This window comes from Pocillopora damicornis, chromosome 7 (assembly GCF_964200805.1).
Source record: "Pocillopora damicornis chromosome 7, jaPocDami1.2, whole genome shotgun sequence".
NCBI classification, from domain to species: domain Eukaryota; kingdom Metazoa; phylum Cnidaria; class Anthozoa; order Scleractinia; family Pocilloporidae; genus Pocillopora; species Pocillopora damicornis.
The window spans coordinates 4,950,941-4,972,718 of NC_142676.1; the positions used below are offsets into that span (position 1 = coordinate 4,950,941).

At 40.3% G+C, this 21,778-nt stretch overlaps 1 protein-coding gene across 4 annotated transcripts in view; it reads left to right on the forward strand.

Annotated features, from left to right (window-relative positions):
• LOC113679097 (E3 ubiquitin-protein ligase HECTD1) overlaps window positions 1-21,778 on the forward strand; it is a 30,886-nt gene that overhangs the window by 1,381 nt on the left and 7,727 nt on the right. Inside the window, exons 2-30 of one of the 4 annotated variants that reach the window (XM_027196075.2) lie at window positions 843-1,077; window positions 1,767-1,994; window positions 3,221-3,475; window positions 3,830-4,100; window positions 4,596-4,675; window positions 5,145-5,243; window positions 5,718-5,841; window positions 6,674-7,017; window positions 7,399-7,596; window positions 8,813-9,038; window positions 9,523-10,001; window positions 10,662-10,808; window positions 11,096-11,220; window positions 11,326-11,437; window positions 11,933-12,067; window positions 12,254-12,537; window positions 12,669-12,749; window positions 13,393-13,491; window positions 14,146-14,309; window positions 14,448-14,714; window positions 15,669-16,200; window positions 17,037-17,250; window positions 18,006-18,162; window positions 18,411-18,499; window positions 19,068-19,195; window positions 19,362-19,437; window positions 19,818-20,000; window positions 20,441-20,654; window positions 21,424-21,506. In XM_027196075.2, the coding sequence (XP_027051876.2) occupies window positions 843-1,077; window positions 1,767-1,994; window positions 3,221-3,475; window positions 3,830-4,100; window positions 4,596-4,675; window positions 5,145-5,243; window positions 5,718-5,841; window positions 6,674-7,017; window positions 7,399-7,596; window positions 8,813-9,038; window positions 9,523-10,001; window positions 10,662-10,808; window positions 11,096-11,220; window positions 11,326-11,437; window positions 11,933-12,067; window positions 12,254-12,537; window positions 12,669-12,749; window positions 13,393-13,491; window positions 14,146-14,309; window positions 14,448-14,714; window positions 15,669-16,200; window positions 17,037-17,250; window positions 18,006-18,162; window positions 18,411-18,499; window positions 19,068-19,195; window positions 19,362-19,437; window positions 19,818-20,000; window positions 20,441-20,654; window positions 21,424-21,506 (5,629 nt within the window). Of the gene's footprint in view, window positions 1-842; window positions 1,078-1,766; window positions 1,995-3,220; window positions 3,476-3,829; window positions 4,101-4,590; window positions 4,676-5,144; window positions 5,244-5,717; window positions 5,842-6,673; window positions 7,018-7,398; window positions 7,597-8,812; window positions 9,039-9,522; window positions 10,002-10,661; window positions 10,809-11,095; window positions 11,221-11,325; window positions 11,438-11,932; window positions 12,068-12,253; window positions 12,538-12,668; window positions 12,750-13,392; window positions 13,492-14,145; window positions 14,310-14,447; window positions 14,715-15,668; window positions 16,201-17,036; window positions 17,251-18,005; window positions 18,163-18,410; window positions 18,500-19,067; window positions 19,196-19,361; window positions 19,438-19,817; window positions 20,001-20,440; window positions 20,655-21,423; window positions 21,507-21,778 lie in introns of all 4 variants that reach the window. The other 3 variants (XM_089212252.1, XM_089212249.1, XM_089212251.1) reach the window with 3 other exon arrangements.

Consider the following 21,778-nt stretch of genomic DNA (forward strand, 5'->3'; position numbering starts at 1 on the left):
CCTCACATACCTTTTACACTTCTTACAACTGTAAACTGTGAATGTAATTAGTTTGAGGCAAAGAATGAAAGGAAGGATGGGGATTTCAGGAGTGGGGAAGCTTATCGAGGAACACCTATTTTGGTGTGGTTTAATGTGCCCACAACCCATAACATTCCAAAAGTTAAAAATGTGTTATATACCAAAAATATTCCTGATAATTAAAGGCTTCTAATATTTACCACCTTTAGTCTAGTACAGTTATTCTCTAATGAAAGAGTTTTGTAAGAATTCATTGAACTGTCTTGAATGTTGAGAGTTTGCTGCAATATTGGAAATAGTAAAAGATAGAGATGTACCTTTGGATTTCTTTGTGATATTTTGCCAGCTTGGACAGGAAGTCATTTCAAGTAGTTCCCATCAGAAATTTGGAATGTGCCACACTATCAAAATATGCTCTGGCAAGGCTGCCAATCTGATTAGAAAAAATTATCACAAGCTTTCATTCTGAAAGACCTTTCATTCTAATGCAGTGAACTTAAGGTAAAGAGATCCAGATGTGAGACATGACTGGGTCACTGTGTTGTGTTCAAGGGTAAGACAACTTCACTCTCACAAGGCTTCTGTCCAGCTAAGAGTATCAACAGGTCACAGGAAATCTGACCAAATGTTGGTAGGGTCACCTGGAATGGGGCTGGCTTCTTATTTAGGAAATAGTGGCAATATTTCCTGTACATTTCACTTGTTTGAAATGCAGACTTAACCTTTCTGATGTCCAGGACCTGTCAAGTTTTACTTCTTAGTCATAGGTACTTTTTTGGTTGGTTTTTTTAAGTTAATGTACTTCACTTTTTCCTTTGCAGCTGTCCACCACGAACATTTCTACCAGCTCTGTGTCGTATCTTCTTGGATGAATGCGCACCAGAAAATGTACTGGAAGTAACTGCAAGAGCTATCACTTACTACCTTGATGTGTCAGCAGAATGCACCAGACGGATTGTTGCAGTGGAAGGAGCAATTAAGGCCCTCTGTAGCCGACTTGTTGTAGTTGATTTATCATCAAGGACTAGCAAAGATCTGGGAGAACAGTGTGTCAAAGTAAGTCAAGATAGAAAATTATATATTACTTTGTTGTACATTGGTATTAACTTCAGCTTCATGCAGCGTGATTGTGCTACATTGTACAACTGAAGGGTTATAAGTTCATTGCGCTTACACAAAGGAACACTATTACTAATATGCTATGTCATTTCGTGTTAAATTGAAATAAATGGTTTTAAAAAAAAAAAAATTTGTTTTCCACGTGCCCTGGTATTACTTTGCAATGTTTAAAGAGATCGTGGAGATGTTCTACACCAGTGTTTGAAATTCTGAACTTTCATCAAGAGTTAAGACATATTTCACATAGAATAGTTTATTGATATTTTAAGGTTAGTGCAGATTGCAATACAGTTACATGTTGGTGTGAAGGGCTTTGCAACAAAATGCTGTGCGTGTGACTGCTACTGCTTCCAAAACAAGTCTTTGTAATTCATTTGCTCACTGCTCTTGTACCAGCACTAATTCAAACCAGTTTCAATTTGAGTGATCTTTTTCACAACCCAAATTCTGTTCCAGGGGTAGAAGTTTTCACAAACATTCTCACTGTCACACGCAGTAAATTTTTCTAGAAACTTGTTCTCAAGTTGTCTTGCAAAATGTTACCTTGGTGCCCTTTTACTATCAACCAACTGCCTTTTTCTTTTTGTTAGATGCAAGTCGAAAAATTTCTATACTTTTCTCTTTAGGTTCTGGAACTTATATGTACTCGAGAGGCTGGAGCTGTGTTTGAGGCAGGGGGTCTCCAGTGTTCACTGACATTTATTGGCGAGTTTGGGAGTTCTGTGCACAAGGACACTCTACATTCAGCCATGAATGTAGTGTCCAGGTTATGTGGAAGGATGGAGCCACAAGATTCTAACCTGGAAACTTGTGTCAAGTCGCTTTCAACTTTACTGAAACATGAAGACCCATATGTAAGTAATAAGTGTTCAGACGGATTCTTACAGTTGTGTTATTTAACTCTTTCACTTTCATGAGTGACACAGGTGTAATGTTTCCCTTAAATATCAATAAAATACTGAGCAGACAAGTAGTGAGAATAACAAAAAATATATTAGTTATTTGATCCAGCACCATATTCTCAGAACTACCCATAACATTATAGGAAATCAAGAGTAGACAGTAAGGAGAATCAATGTTGAGATCTTGTTGGTGATAATGTTACAAATGACAGTTGGTTAATAGATGAAAGTTTTTTTTATAAATGGGTTAAGAAGTTGTGTTATGGATAGCTTCATGTTCAATACCACAGCTCTGAATTTGATTGCTTGTTGGTTCCCATTTATGTTCCTGGGAGTATAGAGGCAACAATTTTTTATTTAGTTTTGTACATAAAGCTTTTCCGACAGTTTTAATTGTTTGTATTTTCCCTTGGTTTAGTCTTACTTGAACTTAGGGTAAAACACCTCACAATGTAAACCCTACTATGTGCTTTATTTTCTGAGAAATCTAGGAAAAGTTATAGTGGAGCTCACAGAGCACAGCCTCATAGTTATACAAAATAGTAGTAACCCATCAAGCTGAAAAAATTTGGATGTATGACCACACAAGGTGCTACTTTTAACATGCATGGTCAACTGTACCGCGAGCACACCAACGTTACGGCTTTGTTCAGTAGTCCAGTGGTCAGTGCACTGGGCTGCGAGTCGAACAACCTCCGAGTCGAACCTCCAAGTCGAACAACAAACTAGTCCTGGTCGAGGCAAGGCGTTGTGTGCTTGAAACTTGTAGGAAAAAAAAATGCAAGCTCCGCTTTTAAGCTTGGCTAAATCTATATATTATTTTTGATCCTGAATTATTGCCAACCACCTTTGGAACAACCACCCAGGAGTGCAATGCAGAAACTAGTAGACCACTTTGTAATTAAGTATTAACAACTGAGTTGATATTCAAAGCTGACATTTCAATCATTAGCCCTTCATCAGAGCAAGGGACAAAGGGGTAATGCCACAAACTTTGGCTTAAAAACTCTTTATGGTGGCCAATTTTCATTATCAACTCAGTTGTTAATACTAAATTTCCCTGTTATGCTCTCCCACCGACGCAGCACCATTTTTAGAAACTTATCCCCTTTATTAGACCACTGTGTCTCCCCTACAATTCTTAAGAAGAAAGCTTCATTTGTTGGTGATCCCTGCAGGTATCTGATGGTGCTCTCCGATGCTTTGCTTCCCTTGCTGATCGGTTTACACGCCGCGGTGTTGATCCAGCTCCATTAGCTGAACATGGTTTGACCAGTGAGTTGTTAGACAGGCTAGCAAGTGCTGCAGTTGCTGCTGGTGACAAAACAGGAGGCAATGGAGCCACCCCTGACTCCAAGAGCAATAGCACATCAGTTTCCACCATTGTCAGTTTGTTATCAACACTGTGCAGGGGATCACCAAGTGTTACTCATGTATGTATTTCATTCCTGTGACAAGGTTTTTAAAAGGGGTACAACTTGTTAGTGAGGAAAGTTCTTTTTAGTTTGACAGTTGTAAGCTGTGGATTCCAGACTTCAAAACAAAAGTTTTTTTATGGAAGTTAATCTTTTTACTGGTGTAATCTTTTTTTATTGTCGCAAACTCCTGACATCTTACAGAATTGCATCGCATTTGCATGTAAAACTTGGTCTCCATTATATTTGCTTTATTTTTTATTTGGAACAAGCTTTTGCATTTAAGAAGATATACCTGGAATAGGGCATAAAAAGTGAAATTCCACAAATGAAAATTTATACCTTGTTTGTGCTCATTTCATGTGTTTCCAGGATTTATTAAGAGCAGGACTGCCAGATGCTATTCAAAAAGCCCTACAAGGTGATGAAAGATGTGTTCTGGACACCATGCGACTGGTAGATCTCCTGCTGGTTCTGTTGTTTGAGGGACGATGTGCATTGCCCAAGTCCTGTGTCAGTATTCCCAAGGGAGGGATTGCCAGTTTACGAAGGTTTGACAGGTCACATGAGAATTCACACAGACAGCTTATTGATTGCATCAGAAGTAAGGACACAGATGCAGTCATAGATGCTATTGAAAATGGTAAGATTACCTTAATTTGTATAATTTTGTTAAACTTCTTTTAGCGGAAAGTCTTGTGCAGCCAATTGCCGAAACCTGAAGGCTCTTTGTGCTTTCTAAGTGACATGTGTTACACAGAAAATGTTTGTTTGAGCCAGTTGTTCTTTAATGTTTGAGGAAGCAATCATTCTCTCCAAGTTTCAGTGCAAGTCTAGAAAGTTTGTAACCCTTTAAAATCCAAAAGTGATAATGAGTACAGAAGATTCCCTTGACACTCCCTCTAAATTTTTGACATTATTGGTCATGTCTTATTGTGCCAGTCATTCCATGAGGAACATTTATGCTGATGATCGAGATCATACTGCCTGAAGTTAATGTACATTTTAGCAATTTGTTTAAAGGAAGTGAATTTTTGTTGTACTTTTATGTTTGACTCTAGATTTCTAAAGCAGATCTGTTTGTGAAATTGCTTTGTGCTGGGATTTATATATAGGGTTGCATATTTTTAAACTGCAGGTGGATTTGAGGTGAACTTTATGGATGATGTTGGACAGACACTTCTCAACTGGGCCTCAGCATTTGGAACATTAGAGATGGTAGGTTACTTGCAGCTTAACAGGTTTGAGAATGTTTTTCTGGGTATTTTTAATAAGCACTGGCTGTACATGTATTGTTTATTTTGTCACATGGGTGGTATTAAAAAAATTTGTTTGTCCTCAATGAGAAATCGAACCATAGACATTTAGATTTTTCTTGTAATACTCAACCACTCAGCTATAGAGACCTTAGTAGTGAACTACAGTAAGCCTTATGCTAGCCTCAAATGCAACAAATGTCCCACTAATTACTAGGATCAGAAAATTTAAAAAATGCGTGTTTTCATCAAAACAGTGTGGCCCTTACTTGAAACAAGACTAAAATGTTAACAAAGCAAGAAGTTCCATCAGACTTTCATGTACATTCTGCAGTCATTACATATGCATTGTGCAAACTTGATTACTGACCATAGGACACCTTACCAGGATTGCTTGCAGTTTTGTAACTGTTATCAACATTATCATTTAGGTGGAATATCTTTGTGAGCGAGGAGCAGATGTCAATAGAGGTCAGAGGTCATCATCTCTACATTATGCTGCTTGCTTTGGTAGACCTGCTGTTGCAAAGGTGATGTACATGTACATGAACTGCCTGCATATTGATACTGATGGGCCAAATCCCTAATGCATAGTGCAACTGGTAGTATTTCTCCACGAAGAACTAAAACAACCTTTTTTCACAAACTGAAAATGAAATTGTGTCATAACATACACAGGGAAAATTTTTTTTTTACTCAGGGATGGGTAAGGGAAGGATAAAAATTGTTGTTCATGACAGCAATATCATGACAAAATGAGCAAATGTTTTTTGGCATGACAGGAGACTGCAGGCAGACTGAATCAGGTGGTACAAACTTCATCTAACATTGGCCCTTGATGGGGTCTCATCTATCAGATTGGAAGGCATCTCACATTGTTGGGATATCTTTTTCCTAGGGGACACTTAAGTCTTTCCGTTTGGTCATTACTTTCAATTCCAGATGCAATCTATAGTTGAGTAGCCTTATCTGTAGTAACTTTGCTGGTTTTGTCATTTTTTAAGACTCTGCTAAGGCATGGTGCTAATCCTGACCTTAGAGATGAAGATGGTAAAACTCCAATGGATAAAGCAAGAGAGCGAAATGACGAAGGCCACAGAGAAGTTGTACATATTCTACAATCACCAGGTATTGTATTTTTTTCTGCTCTGAAATTTGAAGGGTTTCTCCAAACCAGTTTTTCGTCCATTTTTACTGGTCTATTTTGCAGGATTAGATCCTTTCTTCAAAAAATTAAGCAAGCTCCTTGAACCTCAGAACTCTAATCTTGCTACAAAATTCCAAAATCAAAATACTTAAAGTAATCCTCAGTCTCAAAGCTTGATTCTTGACTTTGAAACGTTTAAGAAATTGGGATCAAGTTTCAAGTCAAGAATGTCAATTTACTCTCAATTGGTTCTGTCGCAACAATTCTTCCCTATTTTGTGACCTTATGTAAGTAAACTTTCAAAGTTTAAAGGGGGTAAGTTTCTTAAGAAAGTGTGGTGCTGCGTCGGTGGGAGAGTATAACAAGGTAATTTGGTATCATAAACTAAGTTGATAACGTAAATTGGCCACGGTTAGGAGTTTCAAAGCTGACGTTTCAAGCGATAGCCCTTCGTCAGAGCAAATGACGACTTAAATCGTCCTAACGGTGGCCGATTTACGTTATCAACTCAGTTGATAATACCAAATTACCTAGTTTCAAAGTGTAAGACTTATAGCACTGCTTTACTACACCCTTTCACTCCCAAGATCTCATTAGTAATTCTCCTCATTGTCTTCTATACGAATCTTGTGATATTAGTTCTGAGAATGTAATATTGGATCAATTAATAATCTCATAACCGATATTTTCCTTTATTCTCATCACTTGTCTGCTCGATATTGTATCCATATTGTAAGGAGAAATTCTGTCTTGGTCAATTATGGGAGTATAAGGGTTAGGAGGCATGCTCATCACTGATGGTTTTTTTTATAGGTGAATGGATGGTTCCTGTGGGAAGTAGTTCCACTCCTTCCCCTGCACCGGAACAACCAACAGCCAGTCAAGAACCCGCCAGTGCTGAGAAGGAAGAAAAGAAAGAAGAACCAGAAGAAGTGAAAGGAGATCCAGAAATGGCGCCGGTCTATCTTAAAAACCTCCTGCCATTGTTTGCTAAAAACTACAAGGAGACAATGATGCCCAGTATTAGGAAGGCAACTTTAGCTTTGATGCGAAAAATGATCCATTATGCATCACAAGCTCAGCTGGAAGAGCTGTCACAAAATTCAACATTTGCCTCAGTTATTGTGGAAGTATTGTCTGTGGTCTTGGATCATGAGGTGAGAATAACTTGTATTGTATCACTTGACTAGTTTTGTCCTTCATTAAATTGATTCTACTCATAATTAGCTCGCATGAGATAATTACTGAGTCTTAAAAAGATTAAATAATGCTACATTTTGGTGTCGATAAATGCGCCCCAAACTCTAATGAGCTACTCCAAGGAGGGAAAAACGTGAAGTGAGCTTTTGATTAGACTGGTTGTGTGCATCAACGACGCAGGTTGAACCATACGCGCACATCAAGTAACTATCAAATCTGGTGTCATTATCAAATAGTATGATTTTCCGTATTTTCGGCAACAGCTTAAGAGATGGAAAGGCAAAGTAATTACAGCTTTAATTGCGCCATAATTCACTTTTTTTCTGTTACCTCCACAGGATGACGATGATGGCCATTTAACAGGTCTGCAGATCATAGAGGATTTGTTAGAGAAGTGCCAGGAAACATACATCAGCCACTTGGCTCGTCTTGGAGTCATCAGCCACGTGACCGAGCTGGCGGGACCAATGCAGGAGGTGGAAACAGTGCAAGAGGAACCAGCAGTGAAAGAAAACGAAGAGGAGACTGAGAAAAAGGTATGGTGCAGTTATGAGCCGAGACTAGTCTCAGAATGGTGAGGGTGTGGGGAATTAGTAAGGATAGCCCACACTGTCTCGTCTTCACTAGATTTTAATTCTTCTCCTCTTCTATTCTCGCTAGGTTTCACAACTGTCACAACTCCTCGACTCGACTGATATGAAAGATGACTTCGACTGAAAGCTAAATAAATCACAGACAATTGTTCCTTATCTTTGCGGGACACCTTAGTTAAAAAGAACGCAGATTGGCTAGATACGAATCTTCCAGACATAAGAATAACAAAATTTCCAGACAAACATTTCACAATCGCTATTTGATATCTATGCTATTATTCTGTTTCCGACAAGGGGTCTGGAGTCAAGCCTGTTGAATTCCTGGCCATACAATTTCCCCTCACAGTGCTTCTCTCCATGATGTGGGTGTGAATGGGTACCGGCCAGCAAGCTGTTAACCCTTTATACCCTAACATCAGTATGTAAATTCTCCGTATTGTTCTCTATGCATTTCCTAAGGTGCTGATAAGGAAATTTTTTTTTTTTAACAATCAAGGACTTCTTTAGTTGGTGATCATTTCCTTTATTCTCATGACCTTAATGTGTGATTCAGGGGTGATATTGTAGGGAGAAATTAGATGTTAGTCACTCTTAGGGATCAAAGACTTAACCCGGGAAAGTTAGGAAATTTTCGTGGGTCTATCTGTGATGAAATAACATTCCGTCCAAGAGGGATGTAAACTAATTCCTATTATACCTTATAGCGGAGCTAGCGTAGCCCCGTAATTATAAAAAATAGTAGTAACCCATCAAGCCAAAAAAATTTGGATGTACGACCGTACGACCGTACAAGGTGCTACTTTTAACATGCGTGGTCAACTATACCGCGGGCACGCCAACGGCGCGGCTTTGTTCAGTAGTTCAGTAGTCCAGTGGTCAGTGCATTGGGCTCCGAGTCGGACAACCCGGGTTATAGTCCTGGCCGGGGAAAGGCGTTGTGCCCTTGAGACGTGTGGGGAAAAAATGCGAGCTCCACACTTTTAGGCTTGGCTAAATCTATATATTACTAATGTTATGGTAATCGAGACACTGTACAACTCGGTTTTAACATTCACACCACTAAAGTACTCTATGACGCAATGTCCAAACTTTCCATAAATTTTTGCCCGTCGAAGATAACCACTTCGATTGTTCTAACCGAGGCAAAATTTCATTTTAGGGTGAGGACACAGTTCAAGAAGATGCCAGCGACGTTGAACAAGGCAAGCCTTATCATTGGCACGACTGGTGTATTGTGCGCAGCCGCGATTGTCTCTATCTTTGGAATGAGTCATGTGCGTTGGAGCTTTCTAATGGTAGTAATGGCTGGTTCCGCTTTATTTTGGATGGAAAACTTGCAACGATGTATTCAAGCGGAAGTCCAGAGGGAGGATCGGACTCATCTGGTAAGGGTTCGTCGCACCCCTCATTCAGATTACCAGAACTCTGGGAGTAACTCGCACTGTACATTTTTTTTGCGGTCGAAGATGATTTCAAGTGCTTGTATAAGCAGGGGAACTTTAACAAGCGAAGAAAATTAACTTCACAACCTTTGTTGCGGCATGTGGTTGAGATACAGGTCTTTTAACGTAATGGAAAAATTGCACGGAATTATACCTCGTCTTAATATCTTTCTGCGAAAAAAAGGACTGAAACACTTTTAGAACTGAAGAAAAAGCTTTCTCTTGCATACTTTTTGCGAAGTTTTTCATTTAGATTAAGGTTATTAAGTGTTTTTTTACGGGACTTTGATGCTTCAAGTCAAACGGTTTTTCTTTTTTCTAACTTATCGGGAAAAAATCTAGAGCTCTTCTCTCAGGAATACATGTGTAAGTCTATCGTTACTAGCTACCAGTTCTGGAGTTTTTTAAAAATATCTTCTTTCTGTAGAGAGCAGAGGAGAATTCCTTGAAAAACTTCAGAGAGCCCGAGGCCAGGTGAAGCTTGGGACACCAAGTCAGCCACTTCTGTCTTCACCAAGCTCCACTCGACTCTCTGTGGGTAACTGGTCGCTGACGTGCACGAAAGACAAAGAAGTATCTGTACACAATGCTGATGGACAGCAAGCGACTATACTCCGTGAAGATCTTGCAGGCTTTGTTTTTGAGTCAAACAGGGGCACAAAACACACCTTCAATGCCGAGACCTCCTTGGGGCCTGAGTTCGCTGCTGGTTGGATGGGAAAGAGAGGAAAGCGGTTTGTGTCGAAGGTCGAGGCTCAGAAGCTGAAGATCCGGAATTTGGCAGCTGAGATTCAGGAAAAATATCTCCTGGCCGCACAAGCTACACCTCGTGAAGTTGTGGCCAAGTTACAGGAAATTGTCTCGCAGCTGCATTCAGCGTGTTTATCGCAAGAAAATCTTACCAAGGTAGGCTTAGTGCGTTTTGGTTGATAAGCCTGAATGCAGATAAAATGATTGTTTAGAGTGCCTGTGAGACGATTGAAGTGTTATTCTTGTACTTGTAATCAATTCCAAATTTACTTTTACCCTTAAACGCTCAGAAGTGATTAACATGTAACTTCTCCTTAAAATACCCATACGGTATTCAACAAACAGGTAATGAGATTACTCAAAGTTGTTATCTTGATCGAACGCAAAATTATCACAACTAAGTTACAAGGACATGTTTATTAGTTAGAGGTTTATTAGATCGTGCGAGTTGAAGGGTTAAGCGAAAATGCACCATGCCAATTACTGCACTTCAATTTCAGAGGTTAGTCCGATATTTTTGGTAAAAATAATTTTATTTCCTTATTTTAATCTAGGCGAGTGTTCAGGATCAGGCAATTAACCCTCACAGTACGTCTTTCCATCTAGGGATAGAAATGAGTAAAAGCAGTATGCCAGGGATTCGGGAAAAAATGCCGCGGTTGGGGGGTAGGGGTGGTGGGGATAACTGTGATATCCCAGCCTCCCGGGGAGAAGTAGTAATCTTTATGCTACAAAAACCTCAATAATTATGTTATGAAATTTAGTTTCGTACGTGTATGTAGACTGAATCTTTATTCTTTAACTTTTTATCGATAGGGAGGGGATGGAAAAGAATCTTGGAGAGAAGAAATGTTTACTGCGCTGAAAGGCCTTCTGCAAGTACTACAGGATGACGCCACTGTTTCATCGTACGAGCTACAATCAACAGGACTGGTCACAGCCCTTCTACGCTGTCTTCACCAGGTAGGATACATCGTACAGTAGCTATATTTATTCAGTTTTCGTATGTAGAGCGATTTCACAGCGGTAAATTACTTAACGTACAGTAGCCTCTGTACTGATTGTTGTTTAAGCCTCCGTATGACCTACGCAAGTTTGGGACTGGATTAAGGTGTTGCTTCTTTATGACTTTGCTCTCTTTTCTCGTTCGTCAGGGAAATCTACTTGTCCAGAGCTGTCATCAATCTTTTGCTTTTCTGAACAAGTACTGTAACCTGGGGTTTATTTAATTCTTGTTTATCATCTTTCAGAGTGGTAAAACTGTGCCCTCCGACAACGAAAATGCCAACAACCGGGCAGCAGAATGCGTCGCTGAAAGAATAGAAGTATTCAAGTCAGCTTTTGGAGAAACAGAAGAGCAATTGAACGAAGAAAAGTACGTGGATAGAGTAATGGTCAAGGTTTATCTTTCTTTGAAATCACCTAAAATACAAATCATCTGATTTCACCTTACAATTTTTTTTGTGACGTATCTTTGCAGCACTGATGAAGCTTCATCTGCAACGATCCTTGTGAAGAAGCTAGTGGCTGTCCTAGAGTCGACAGAGAAGCTACCTCTTTTGACTTACGAATGCCCGGGATCTGGTCTTCAGGTGTGTTAAAGTTATAGTTGTAAACTGTCAGTAGACTACGAGTTGTCCCTTATTTCGGCGAAGTCCGTCGCACGAGTCCTGCAGTGCATCGACGTAAATTTTTGTCGCTGATTTTTTGCACTCGCGCGACAGGCTTCGTCGAAGAGAAGGGAATTTTCGTAGTCTAAACTTTAAGATGCAACAAGCCTAACTTACCCTAGTGTTATGAGGTCGTCAAGAAATAAAAAGAGTTTAAGGCAAAAATCGCGGTAGGAAAGCTAGTTGATGACATAAATATGTTTCGTTTATGAAACGAGAGGGAAGCACTTCCGCTAAAATTTCACTTCAAACTATATTTGCTAGTCAAAAAGAGTTTAGGGGATACAGAACTCTGCCGTGATTTAAATTAGGTCTCGCCAGAAGTACATTGAAAGATAACACAGGAATCAAATACAGATAAAGCTTTGGTTTAAATACCTTTGCTCTCAACTTATTTTGCTTGATTTTGCTTCTCAGGTGCTCGCAAGGCGTTTAAGATTCCAGTTAGAACGAGCGCCAGGAGAGAGTTCTCTAATTGATAGAACAGGAAGAACTTTAAAGATGGAACCACTAACAACTGTGGGAGATTTAGAACGATATCTTTTGAAAATGGTGAGACTATGTATGCGTACGGATTATACTTGTGGCAGCCTCCCCTCCCTCAAGTGTAAACATTACTTTCACACAACTACGTTTTCCAATCATCGTCTTTGTTTGACATTGGGTGACTTGCATTCTTCCGTGTTTTTTTTCTTTTTTGACACTCATTCAAAAGTGCTCTTTCTTTCGTTTCCTCAGGTTGCTAAGCAATGGTATGACCACGACAGAAGCACCTTTAACTTTGTGCGTCTCCTCAAAGGAGGAAACAAGATCAGCTTCACTCACATGCAGGATTTTGACGAGAACGGTATCCTTTACTGGCTTGGTACTAACGGAAAGTCCACTCCTGACTGGGTTAACCCTGGATCAGTTGGGATTGTGGCAGTCAGTACTTCAGAGGGGAGAGGGCTGCCTTATGGAAAGGTCGAGGACATCCTGAGTAGGGATGCTGCAGCGCTCAACTGTCACACAAATGATGATAAGTATGTCAATGGTCTCAGCTCTCAAATTTTTCTGGCAGGATACCAAAAATTATCCGGTTTTAGTGCGCATCGGAACCCAAATCCCTCAGTCAGCTGCAGTTTCTGACGTTGACTGTTTTTTTTTCCTACAGAAATGCCTGGTTTGCCATTGATCTCGGCGTTTGGTTTAGACCAACCTGTTATACACTCAGGCATGCGCGTGGATATGGAAGGTGAGTTTCTTGATCCTCTGCGGTGTCGTGCTCATTAAAGTTAATCTCGACAAGAATGAACTATCTTTTTTTAACTTCAAATTTATCGCTGTACTGTTTAGAACATTACAATGCTTCGGTAATTTAACATAATTGCCTGGTTCAAGAAGTCATAATCGGATTAAAGTGAATAGAAACTTGAGTTAAAGGAAGCACTCAAGGGCAAGCGGGAAGAAGTACTTTTAACCCTTGAACTCCCATAAGTGACCAAGAAATAATTTCTCCCTACAATTTCAATACAGTATCACGCAGACAAGTCATGAGAATAATGAGACCTATCAATTAGGTGATCATTAGTCCACCCAATGCCAAATTCTCCAAACTAACATCTTAAGAATTGCTTGGCACTCAGTGAGGAGAATTACCAATTAGATCTGATGAGGAATTCTGCTCAGTTTGTCGGAACGTCAGTCACTGCTACCGACAACAGTCCCTCCCAGGACTTCTCTTATCCTAATGATAAGTCCACACGCTCAAATGTTACGTCACGGTTCAAACTGTTTATTGTTAGGACAGAATTTGTTTTAAAAGTTGAGAACTTCAAGGTTTTAGTTTTGAATGAGTCAATGACAAATTATATTTACCTGGCTAAATCGATTCTTAGGTCTGCTCTTCGCAACTGGCTTTTCCAAGTGAGCAAGGATGGAAAGACTTGGACAACACTCTATACTCATACAGATGATAACTCGCTGAATGAACCCGGGTATGAAATCTTCCTCACTGGGAATTTATTGCAAACTGTCTCTCGTTTTACGCTCGTGCGTGTGTCTTATTTTAGACCAAGAGCAGTGGCTCCTTTTCAGCAAATTCCGTCGCATAATTCAAAGAAAAAAACAGCCAAAAAAGTTGACGATAGTGCCGGAACTCTGGGAGTGAATATTGTAAAAAGCAAAACCGAGGTAATCGGTTTTGCTTTTTAACAGCCAATCAGAGAAATGAAAACATCTTAAAGAGCCAATGGAAACTCGAAGTGAAAACAATCCAACTTCCGAAAATGCGGCAAAACATAGAGAGAGTGACCAATCACAGAGCGAAGTTAAGCAAAAGCAAACAAAAAAATTCCGGATTACTTTCGACACTCAATTGGAAAATTGCTCTAACTTCAGGTGTAGGTTTTTAGGTAGAGAGGAAAACTAGAGATCCTGAAAAAAAAACTTTCGAAGCGAAGGAGAGTTCCAACATGCGACGCCAGTTCCCTAGAATGGAACCCAGACCACGAGGATCAAGGAGAATGATCTCACTACTACGCTATCCTCGATCCCGTAAATAGTAATGAAATAATAAATAAGTTCTGATGTTACCTTTACTCATTTTCTTTGGATCAAGACAGATGCCTAAACTCCCCTTCTATCAACAGGTCAACAGCTTCCTGGCCGCTGGAGCCTCCGTCTGACCAAGAAGGATGGAGACACGTTCGTTTGCAACAAGCTGGCAAAAATGCCAGTGGTCAGACCCATTATCTGTCCTTATCGGGATTTGAAGTGTACGGAACAGTAATGGCGGCCGTTGAAGAACCGCTGGGTGAGTCGTAGTGGAAGAGCTCTTGCTCTTTCACTCCCAAAATTTCTCCTCGCACTACCAGTAAAGTATCAAGCAGATAAGTTGCTTTTTCAAATTAAATGTATTGCTTTTCTAAATAGAGTGTACTGCCTTTTGCAGCTCCAGAGTTGTCTTCTTCCAAGAGTGGTACAGCTGGTGAGAAACTCGCTAAGTCACTGAAGCCCAGCTGGTCTCTGAGTCCAGGCAAGGCTGCGAGAGAGGTGGAAGCCGCCTTACGCCGTCAGCGCCGCCTCATTCGCTCCCAGATGCTGAAGCATTTGAATGTGGGTAGCAAAGTGGTCCGAGGGGTGGACTGGAAGTGGAAAGACCAGGATGGAAGTCCCCCCGGCGAGGGCCTGGTTACAGGGGAGCTGCAGAACGGTAACGGTGATAACAGATTTTTTTGCTTTTCTAGGGAAGGGAGGGTGGAGAAGTGTGGGGAAGGGAAGGGAGGGGGGAGATTATGAATAGTGATTCGAATGAATGCAGGGGTTTCAATAAACCCTTTTTGATAAACAGATGGTAAATTAGGCGGCTGCAATCAAAAAGGGGCCGCAAGGTGAAACTTAAATAGAGAGCCTGCGTGCTGGCTAAATAGATCGCGTAGACCCTGGTAACTGGTTTTTAATGAAACCTCTGTGTGTGCCTATTGAGATGTAATATTAAGAAGCTTAAAGTTTTCTGATTTTGATAGACCCTTTAGACTTTTGAATGAAGGAATGGCGACCAAGATCTTGTCAATGATAATTAGAAATTAGGAAGATCGAGGTGCTCATTACGAATGCGAGAAAGTTGACCTTGTCTTTCTATGGTCTCATATGTGTGCCGGACAATGTGTTAAGATTCTTGGAGAAAATACCCTACCAATCAAAATCTATATCAAAATTCTCGACTTTGATTGGTTACCACCAGCCTATTTGCACTAATAGGACTGCGTGTGTTGCGCTTATAATTGGACAGTGTTATGGACATTGTATGCGTCATGCCTGTGTAACTGGACAGCATGCATCATGTACGGTCGCCTTTGACGTGCATTTCGCCGAGTTAAGTGTTGTTCATATGAAAACTTATAACTCGGTGGCTAGTTTTTTTTCTCAAATTTTTTACTAGTTTTGAATAATTGGTAACAGGAAGTCGTGTCACCCAATCCTGTCTGTAATCATACTCGTAATAAATAAATCGTACATCCCGCTTCTCGGTCGGATTTTGTTTATCACTCGTGTGATAGCTGACCGTATTGGACTCCACTCAGTCCTGTTACCATTACTACTCACTTCTAGGTGTGAAAGGGATAAAAGATGAACATTTACATTCTTTTGAAGTGGAATTATTCTATTTTAGGTTGGGTGGAAGTAGCTTGGACTAACGGTACCTCAAACTCTTATCGCATGGGAGCCGATGGAAAGTTCGACTTACGCGTGGTAGAGACAGGTCCCTCAACTGATTCTTCAGGAGAGCCCTCGTCTTCAGCCCGAAGCGATAAAGGACAATATGAGGAGGGACCCTCGATCGAGGAAGCCGAAGTCGAGTCGCTAGAGAAACGTCAGGAGGAAAGTTCCTCGACGTCCCAAAATGACGAGGTGTCAAGCATGGCCCTAGTTGAAGCTGTTCGTGTTGAGGAGATCCCCGATGAAGGAGTTTTTACTTCAGAAGATGTTATTGAAACTTTAGGGAACACACTGGTAGTGTTGGAGACAACAGACAGTACGGAGATAGCGCCTAGTGCTGATGAACCCAAAGAGACCGTTGGAGAGGTTCAAGAGATTACTGAAGAGGAGGGTGTGGTTACTGAACCTTTGAACTCTGTTACGGAGACAGCTTCTAGTTCTAAGACAGCATCTGTTAATATTTCTGTGGCGGAGACTGCGAGGAGGTAAAAACGCTTATTAAGAAGAGCCCGAGATAGTTAGAGTTTGTGATAGATTTACAGCATGCTTATTGCAAAATCGAAGAGCAAACATTTCTTCTGAATTCTCATGTAGATCTAAAGGAAATCTAATAATCAAGATATCTTCACCTCATTGTACAAAAGGCCGAAAGGTGTAGGCAAAGATGTGTTTAGAAACTCAGTCTTCAAGTTGTCTGTCTAGTAACGCATGCTATGCTGTCTAGTGACGCATACTATGCTACAACCTGTGGTCCAAAAAAATGTGTTTTAAAATATTCTTATCTTCAAGCTCTGAGTGAGTGTATAGCTACGGATCGATCCATTTTATGAACCCTAAATATTCCATGATCTGAATATCAATTCTCCCCTTAAGCTGCTGAGTAATTCCTTGTTAGTTAGTGGAAAGAATTTGGTGTTGCATCTCTTTAAGCTGCTAAGTAATTCCTTACTGATTCGGGGAAAGAAGTTGGTGTTATGTCAAGATGATAACATTCAGTTTTTTGCGTTTTTCCATCCCGATCAGTTTGCTTGATAAGTAATGGCGATTGAGAGGAAAGGAAATTTTTTTGATCGTTCTTGTGAGTAAAGTCCTATCCTTCAAAGCTCCATGGTCAACATATAAATTCTCGTCGTTAGTATCAATTATTTTCCTCCGATACGTTTCGTGAGTATTCCTTAAAGATCAGGCAAAGTTTCTTTGATGACCAGTTCCCTGATTCTCCTGACCTGTACTCATGATAATGAACGGATTTTATGAAGAGAAAGTTTTCTTCTGATTACTCTTACAGCTCAAAGAGTTAACAACGTCTGTTTCCTTACAGATTACTGAGCTCAGCTGTATCTGAGGCTAACTCAGCAGCCAGCAGCCTCTCCCGGGCCTCTGACTTGGACATGTACGTGGCTATGAGAGGTTCAGGGCTGTTGACAGGACTTGAGGATGATTATGACCTTCCTGAACCCGATGATGATGATGACGACGACGATGACGATGATGACGATGACGAGAATGATGAAGAGAATGAAGATGATTATGAAGTGAGTGGATTAATGAGTCTTTGTTGACAGGATCAACGTTACCACCTTTGAAATAGTTTGGACAACGGAGAACAATATCCTGATGCACTTTGACCTTTAAGAGTGACTTGCATCTAATTTCTCCTAACAATATCACCCCTAAATCTCATGTTAAGGTCAGAAGAATAAAGGAAATAATCACCTGCTAATGAAGCCTTTGATTATTAGACAAATTCTCCTTATCAAAACCTGAAGACATGTATAGTACTGTTCAACTAGTTGAACAGTATAAAGAATGTACATACTAATGTTAGGGTGTAGAGGGTTCTCACAAGGGGGAAATGCTCCAAAGTGGTGGCAGTAAAACTGAAAGGAACGAGACTGGTTGACCCTTTCGCCTCAAGATCTCATCAGTAATTATCCTCTTTGTTTGCCCTACAATTCTTTTAATTTTAGTTCAGAGAACTTGGCACTAGATCAACTAATAATCTCCAAATAACTATTGTTCAATATTCTCATAATCAGTTTGCTTGATACTATATTGATATGGAAGGAGAAATTTTGTCGTGGTCACTCATGGGAGTGGTTCATGGCCCATGAAAAAAGTTTCCACTTAACAGCTCATTTTACTTTGCGTGTTTGAATAAAGTTCACCGTTGCTCATTTGCACAACTTTTATTCCAGTGGTATATCAAAACTGACATTAACGATAACATTCAACGGTCAGTGAGAGGAGTGTGTCTGTAACGTCATGGTGTTTGCGTTTTGATCGTTAGGTTGAAGAAGAGCCCGAGTCACGTGGTGGACGTCGCCGAACGTGGGATGACGAGCACGTGCTCAAGAGACAGTTCTCGGCGCTAGTGCCTGCGTTTGATCCGAGACCAGGACGAACCAACATTGCGCAAACTCAGGATATTGTGATTCCTGCACCAGGTAGTGTTCAGGCTGAAAGTTTGAAATGCCCTTTTTAGACCATCACTGAAACGTAACAGCGCCATTTTTAGTTGAGTGTCGAAAGGAATCGTGGATTGTGTTGATTTAGCTTCGCTTTGTTCTCTGATTGGCTCCCAAAGCTCGCGCCACTCTCTTATCGAACTAAACTTAAAACTAAAATCAATTGCGACTAGTTCAAGGGATCAAAAACATGGAGGGAAATTCGATCGTGTCAATATCTTCAACAGGTTCTCAAGAAAGTAGTTCAACAGAGATGACACCTCCAACAGTAGAACCTCGCCTTTTCTTGACTCTCAAGGGACCTGCTTCGTTAACGGTAAAGGTCTTTGTTTTGTTTTCATTGCAAACCATTCTTCAACTAGTTATTGTTGGAGCCTATTCGAGATACTGAGTTGTGTGATTAGACTTGGCACTTTTTTTCTAGCTTAAATAGTTATGCTTTTTATAGATCGTTTTTTTATTTCTAGTAGTTTGATGTAAACGGCCCGTTAACTGAAAGCAGTGAACACAAAATATGCATGAAGATGGAAGCTTTTGTCCTAACTTTCCGCATGTCTGTCCCTCGAAACCAGTCGATAATTCTATGAAAAGCCCGCCTTTATCAGCTTATTTTACGTCAATCAATTCTCAAATTTAGGCTTCCAAGCATTTATTTTTATGATCAACAAATCCACCAATCACAGCTGTTGAAAACCAAGCAATCCCAGCACAGCATGCAACCGTGCTCTGTGTTACAAGGTAATACGTACCAGTCGCAACCTTAAAAAGAACCGCAACATGCAGTAGAGACGTCTCGCTCTACATCCAGCCAAACTATTTTGCGAGACAAATAATGATACTTCTTGATATTGAGTCTTTTGTTTTGTTCTTTCTTCTTTTTCAAGCTTCCTGAGGTGGAGATTCGTTTAGATGACCCCAAGGCCACCATTTTCTCATACGTACAAAAGGTCGCACTGGCTACCGGGATCTCTAAAAATGAGCGAATGCGGAGAGTCTGGGAACCAACTTACACGTAAGTGTTATCAGAGATATGTAGTGTAGGTATATAAAGGCAAAAAGTGAGGCACACTAAGGTCGGATATTTGCCTGGGTTTGTTTTTGCATGCATGTAACCTCGTACAAGTTAATTTTATTTATTTATTTATTTATTTATCTATTTATACTTTTTTTTAATCTAGCGTTGTCTATCGTGAAGTACACAGCCCTGACCAAGAGGAAAACCCAAGAGAAACCAAAGAAGAGACCGAAACTACGGTAGGATTTAATGTTGATATGCTGTCACAAGACCACCAGGTAAACAGTGGCAGGACGTTAAGCACACTCTGTCGATCAAGTGGAGTAAAAGGCCCACTGTGAAAGCAATTAACGGAAGCTCTGTTGTACTAATCGACTAACCGGCTGACTGACAGGTAGACAGACTGACAGAATGACTGATCGGCTGACTGATAAACTGACTCAGTGACGCACCAGCTGACTAACTGATTGATTGTCATACTGCCTCTGGCTGACTGATTTTCTTTCGATTAATTACTGACTCGGAGAAACCAAACTGACCCGTCACTGACTATTTCGTTGATTAAATCATCGACTGAATCGTAGATTATTTAATAGATTTAGTTTTGATTGATTCATAGGTTCACTGGACGACATCATATGTAGAGCGCTATTTGGGCACTGATGAGCTCCCTAAGTCTGAGGTAATCTCGTTCCTTCAAAGAAATGCTGACGCAGCATTCCTGAGAAAATGGAAGTTAACAGGTATACCTAAGAGCATAAGGAAGAACAGGAACTGTTCTCAACTCGTGGCAGCCTACAAGGTATGACACTTTAAGACATCCTGGGGTGAAGGCAAAAATAAACCAAATCTTATTTGCATTGTCCGCCATCTTCAGTTTATGAGCCATGAAATCGTGAACATTTTGAATGCGAGCAAACTGATACGTGGACATAGGTCCGTTTCAGGAACAAAAATTTTCGCAAAATCTCCATGTCACTACAACTTGTATACGTAACCCTGGCGTCCACGCCTTTAAGATCAATTTCCACAATGGTTGTTGATAGTAGTGATGAATTTACTTGTACAAAGCAGTTTCGCGTTGATTCAAAGGAAAAAAATTATTACTATGATTTAATGTATAATTTTTTGGATCTATTGAGACTGACTCTGTGCGTAACGAATTCTGATTTTTTTCTTTTTAAGGGAAGGGGGTTGTTAGGAAAATTTCTTCTCATCCTTTGCTCTTTTATTTCCTGTCAGGAATTTTGCAACAATTTAGACTCGTCCCCACCTAGCTCTCCTCCATTTGAGAAACCGGTATTAAAACAGGAGGTAAAACAGGAAGTGAAACAAGACAAAACATCCACGGAGCCTGCCCCTGTTGACGACATCTCCGCAGTTGAAGATATTCTACAGCTTCTGAAAATCTTAAATAGTATATCTACAAGTTCTGCGCATGACTTTGGAGAAGATGGTGAGACCAAATATTTTCAATTATTGTTTCTATCTGTTTTCTAAGCTTTCGTGATTGGTCAATTTAGCGGGCGGTACTCTATTGCGCGGCTCTCTAGAATTCACGCTGATTTTTTTTCCTGTCGAAATTCTCATATTGTTTGCCGCTTATTTTTAAAATCTTTTGGTTTCTTTAAATTGTATGCTAACAACTGAAGACGCATATTAAAGTTCACATGGCAACCAGGTGGACAATCAGACATGGTTTGATGCTACTCTGGTTTGCAGATTTAATGAATGTAACCGAAGAAGTTACAATTCATAGACCCAACGTTTCGACACTCCTGTCTAGTGTCTTCATCATCGTTTAGATCACCCCTGATGAAGGCACTAGACAGGGGTGTCGAAACGTTGGGTCTATGAATTGTAACTTCTTCGGTTACATTCATTAAATCTGCAAACCAGAGTAGCATCAAACCATGTCTAGCTGAAGAAGCGTTTCGAATTACCTTGGTTTGCTTTTGATATGCGCAGTCGCGTGAAGCCGTTCCTTGTGACTCGCAATCGTTTCCCAAACGCTTCATACATGCATTAGATAGTTAATGAAAGTCTTTCTATCTTTGCTGTTCTCTCCTCGATTTTTTCCTCTACGAAAATGTCCGGTAGCTCACAGAAGTGCAATTTTACATTTTCTTGGCTAGCATAACTGTTTTTTCTTTTTATTATTCTTTAGTCATTGTATCCTCCATAAAACAATATTGAGACGTTACATTTTTCTCCTCTCTTTTCAGGTAACGAGAAATACGGGTTTATCGTAGACAATGAAGACTTCACAAGTAAAAAACTAACAACTAAACTTTTGCAACAAATTCAGGTAAGAAGTGACGGATGTCGTTAAAATGCAACTGTGAATGTATATTGCGTTCTTCCTTAAAAGGCCGTTACATCTACACACTCATATATGCTTTGGGAGATAAGAATGACTCTCATAGTAGTCCTTAGCAAGTTTTAAGGAAGCTTCCAACCTCAGCATGACCCCTTTCAACTAAACCTCGCCTCTGTGAGAAGCACCCCTCCCTTGTGAGAAGCACCCCTCCCTTACAAGCCCCCTGTCTATTAAGCGCCAGTTGAAAGCCCTGGAAATCA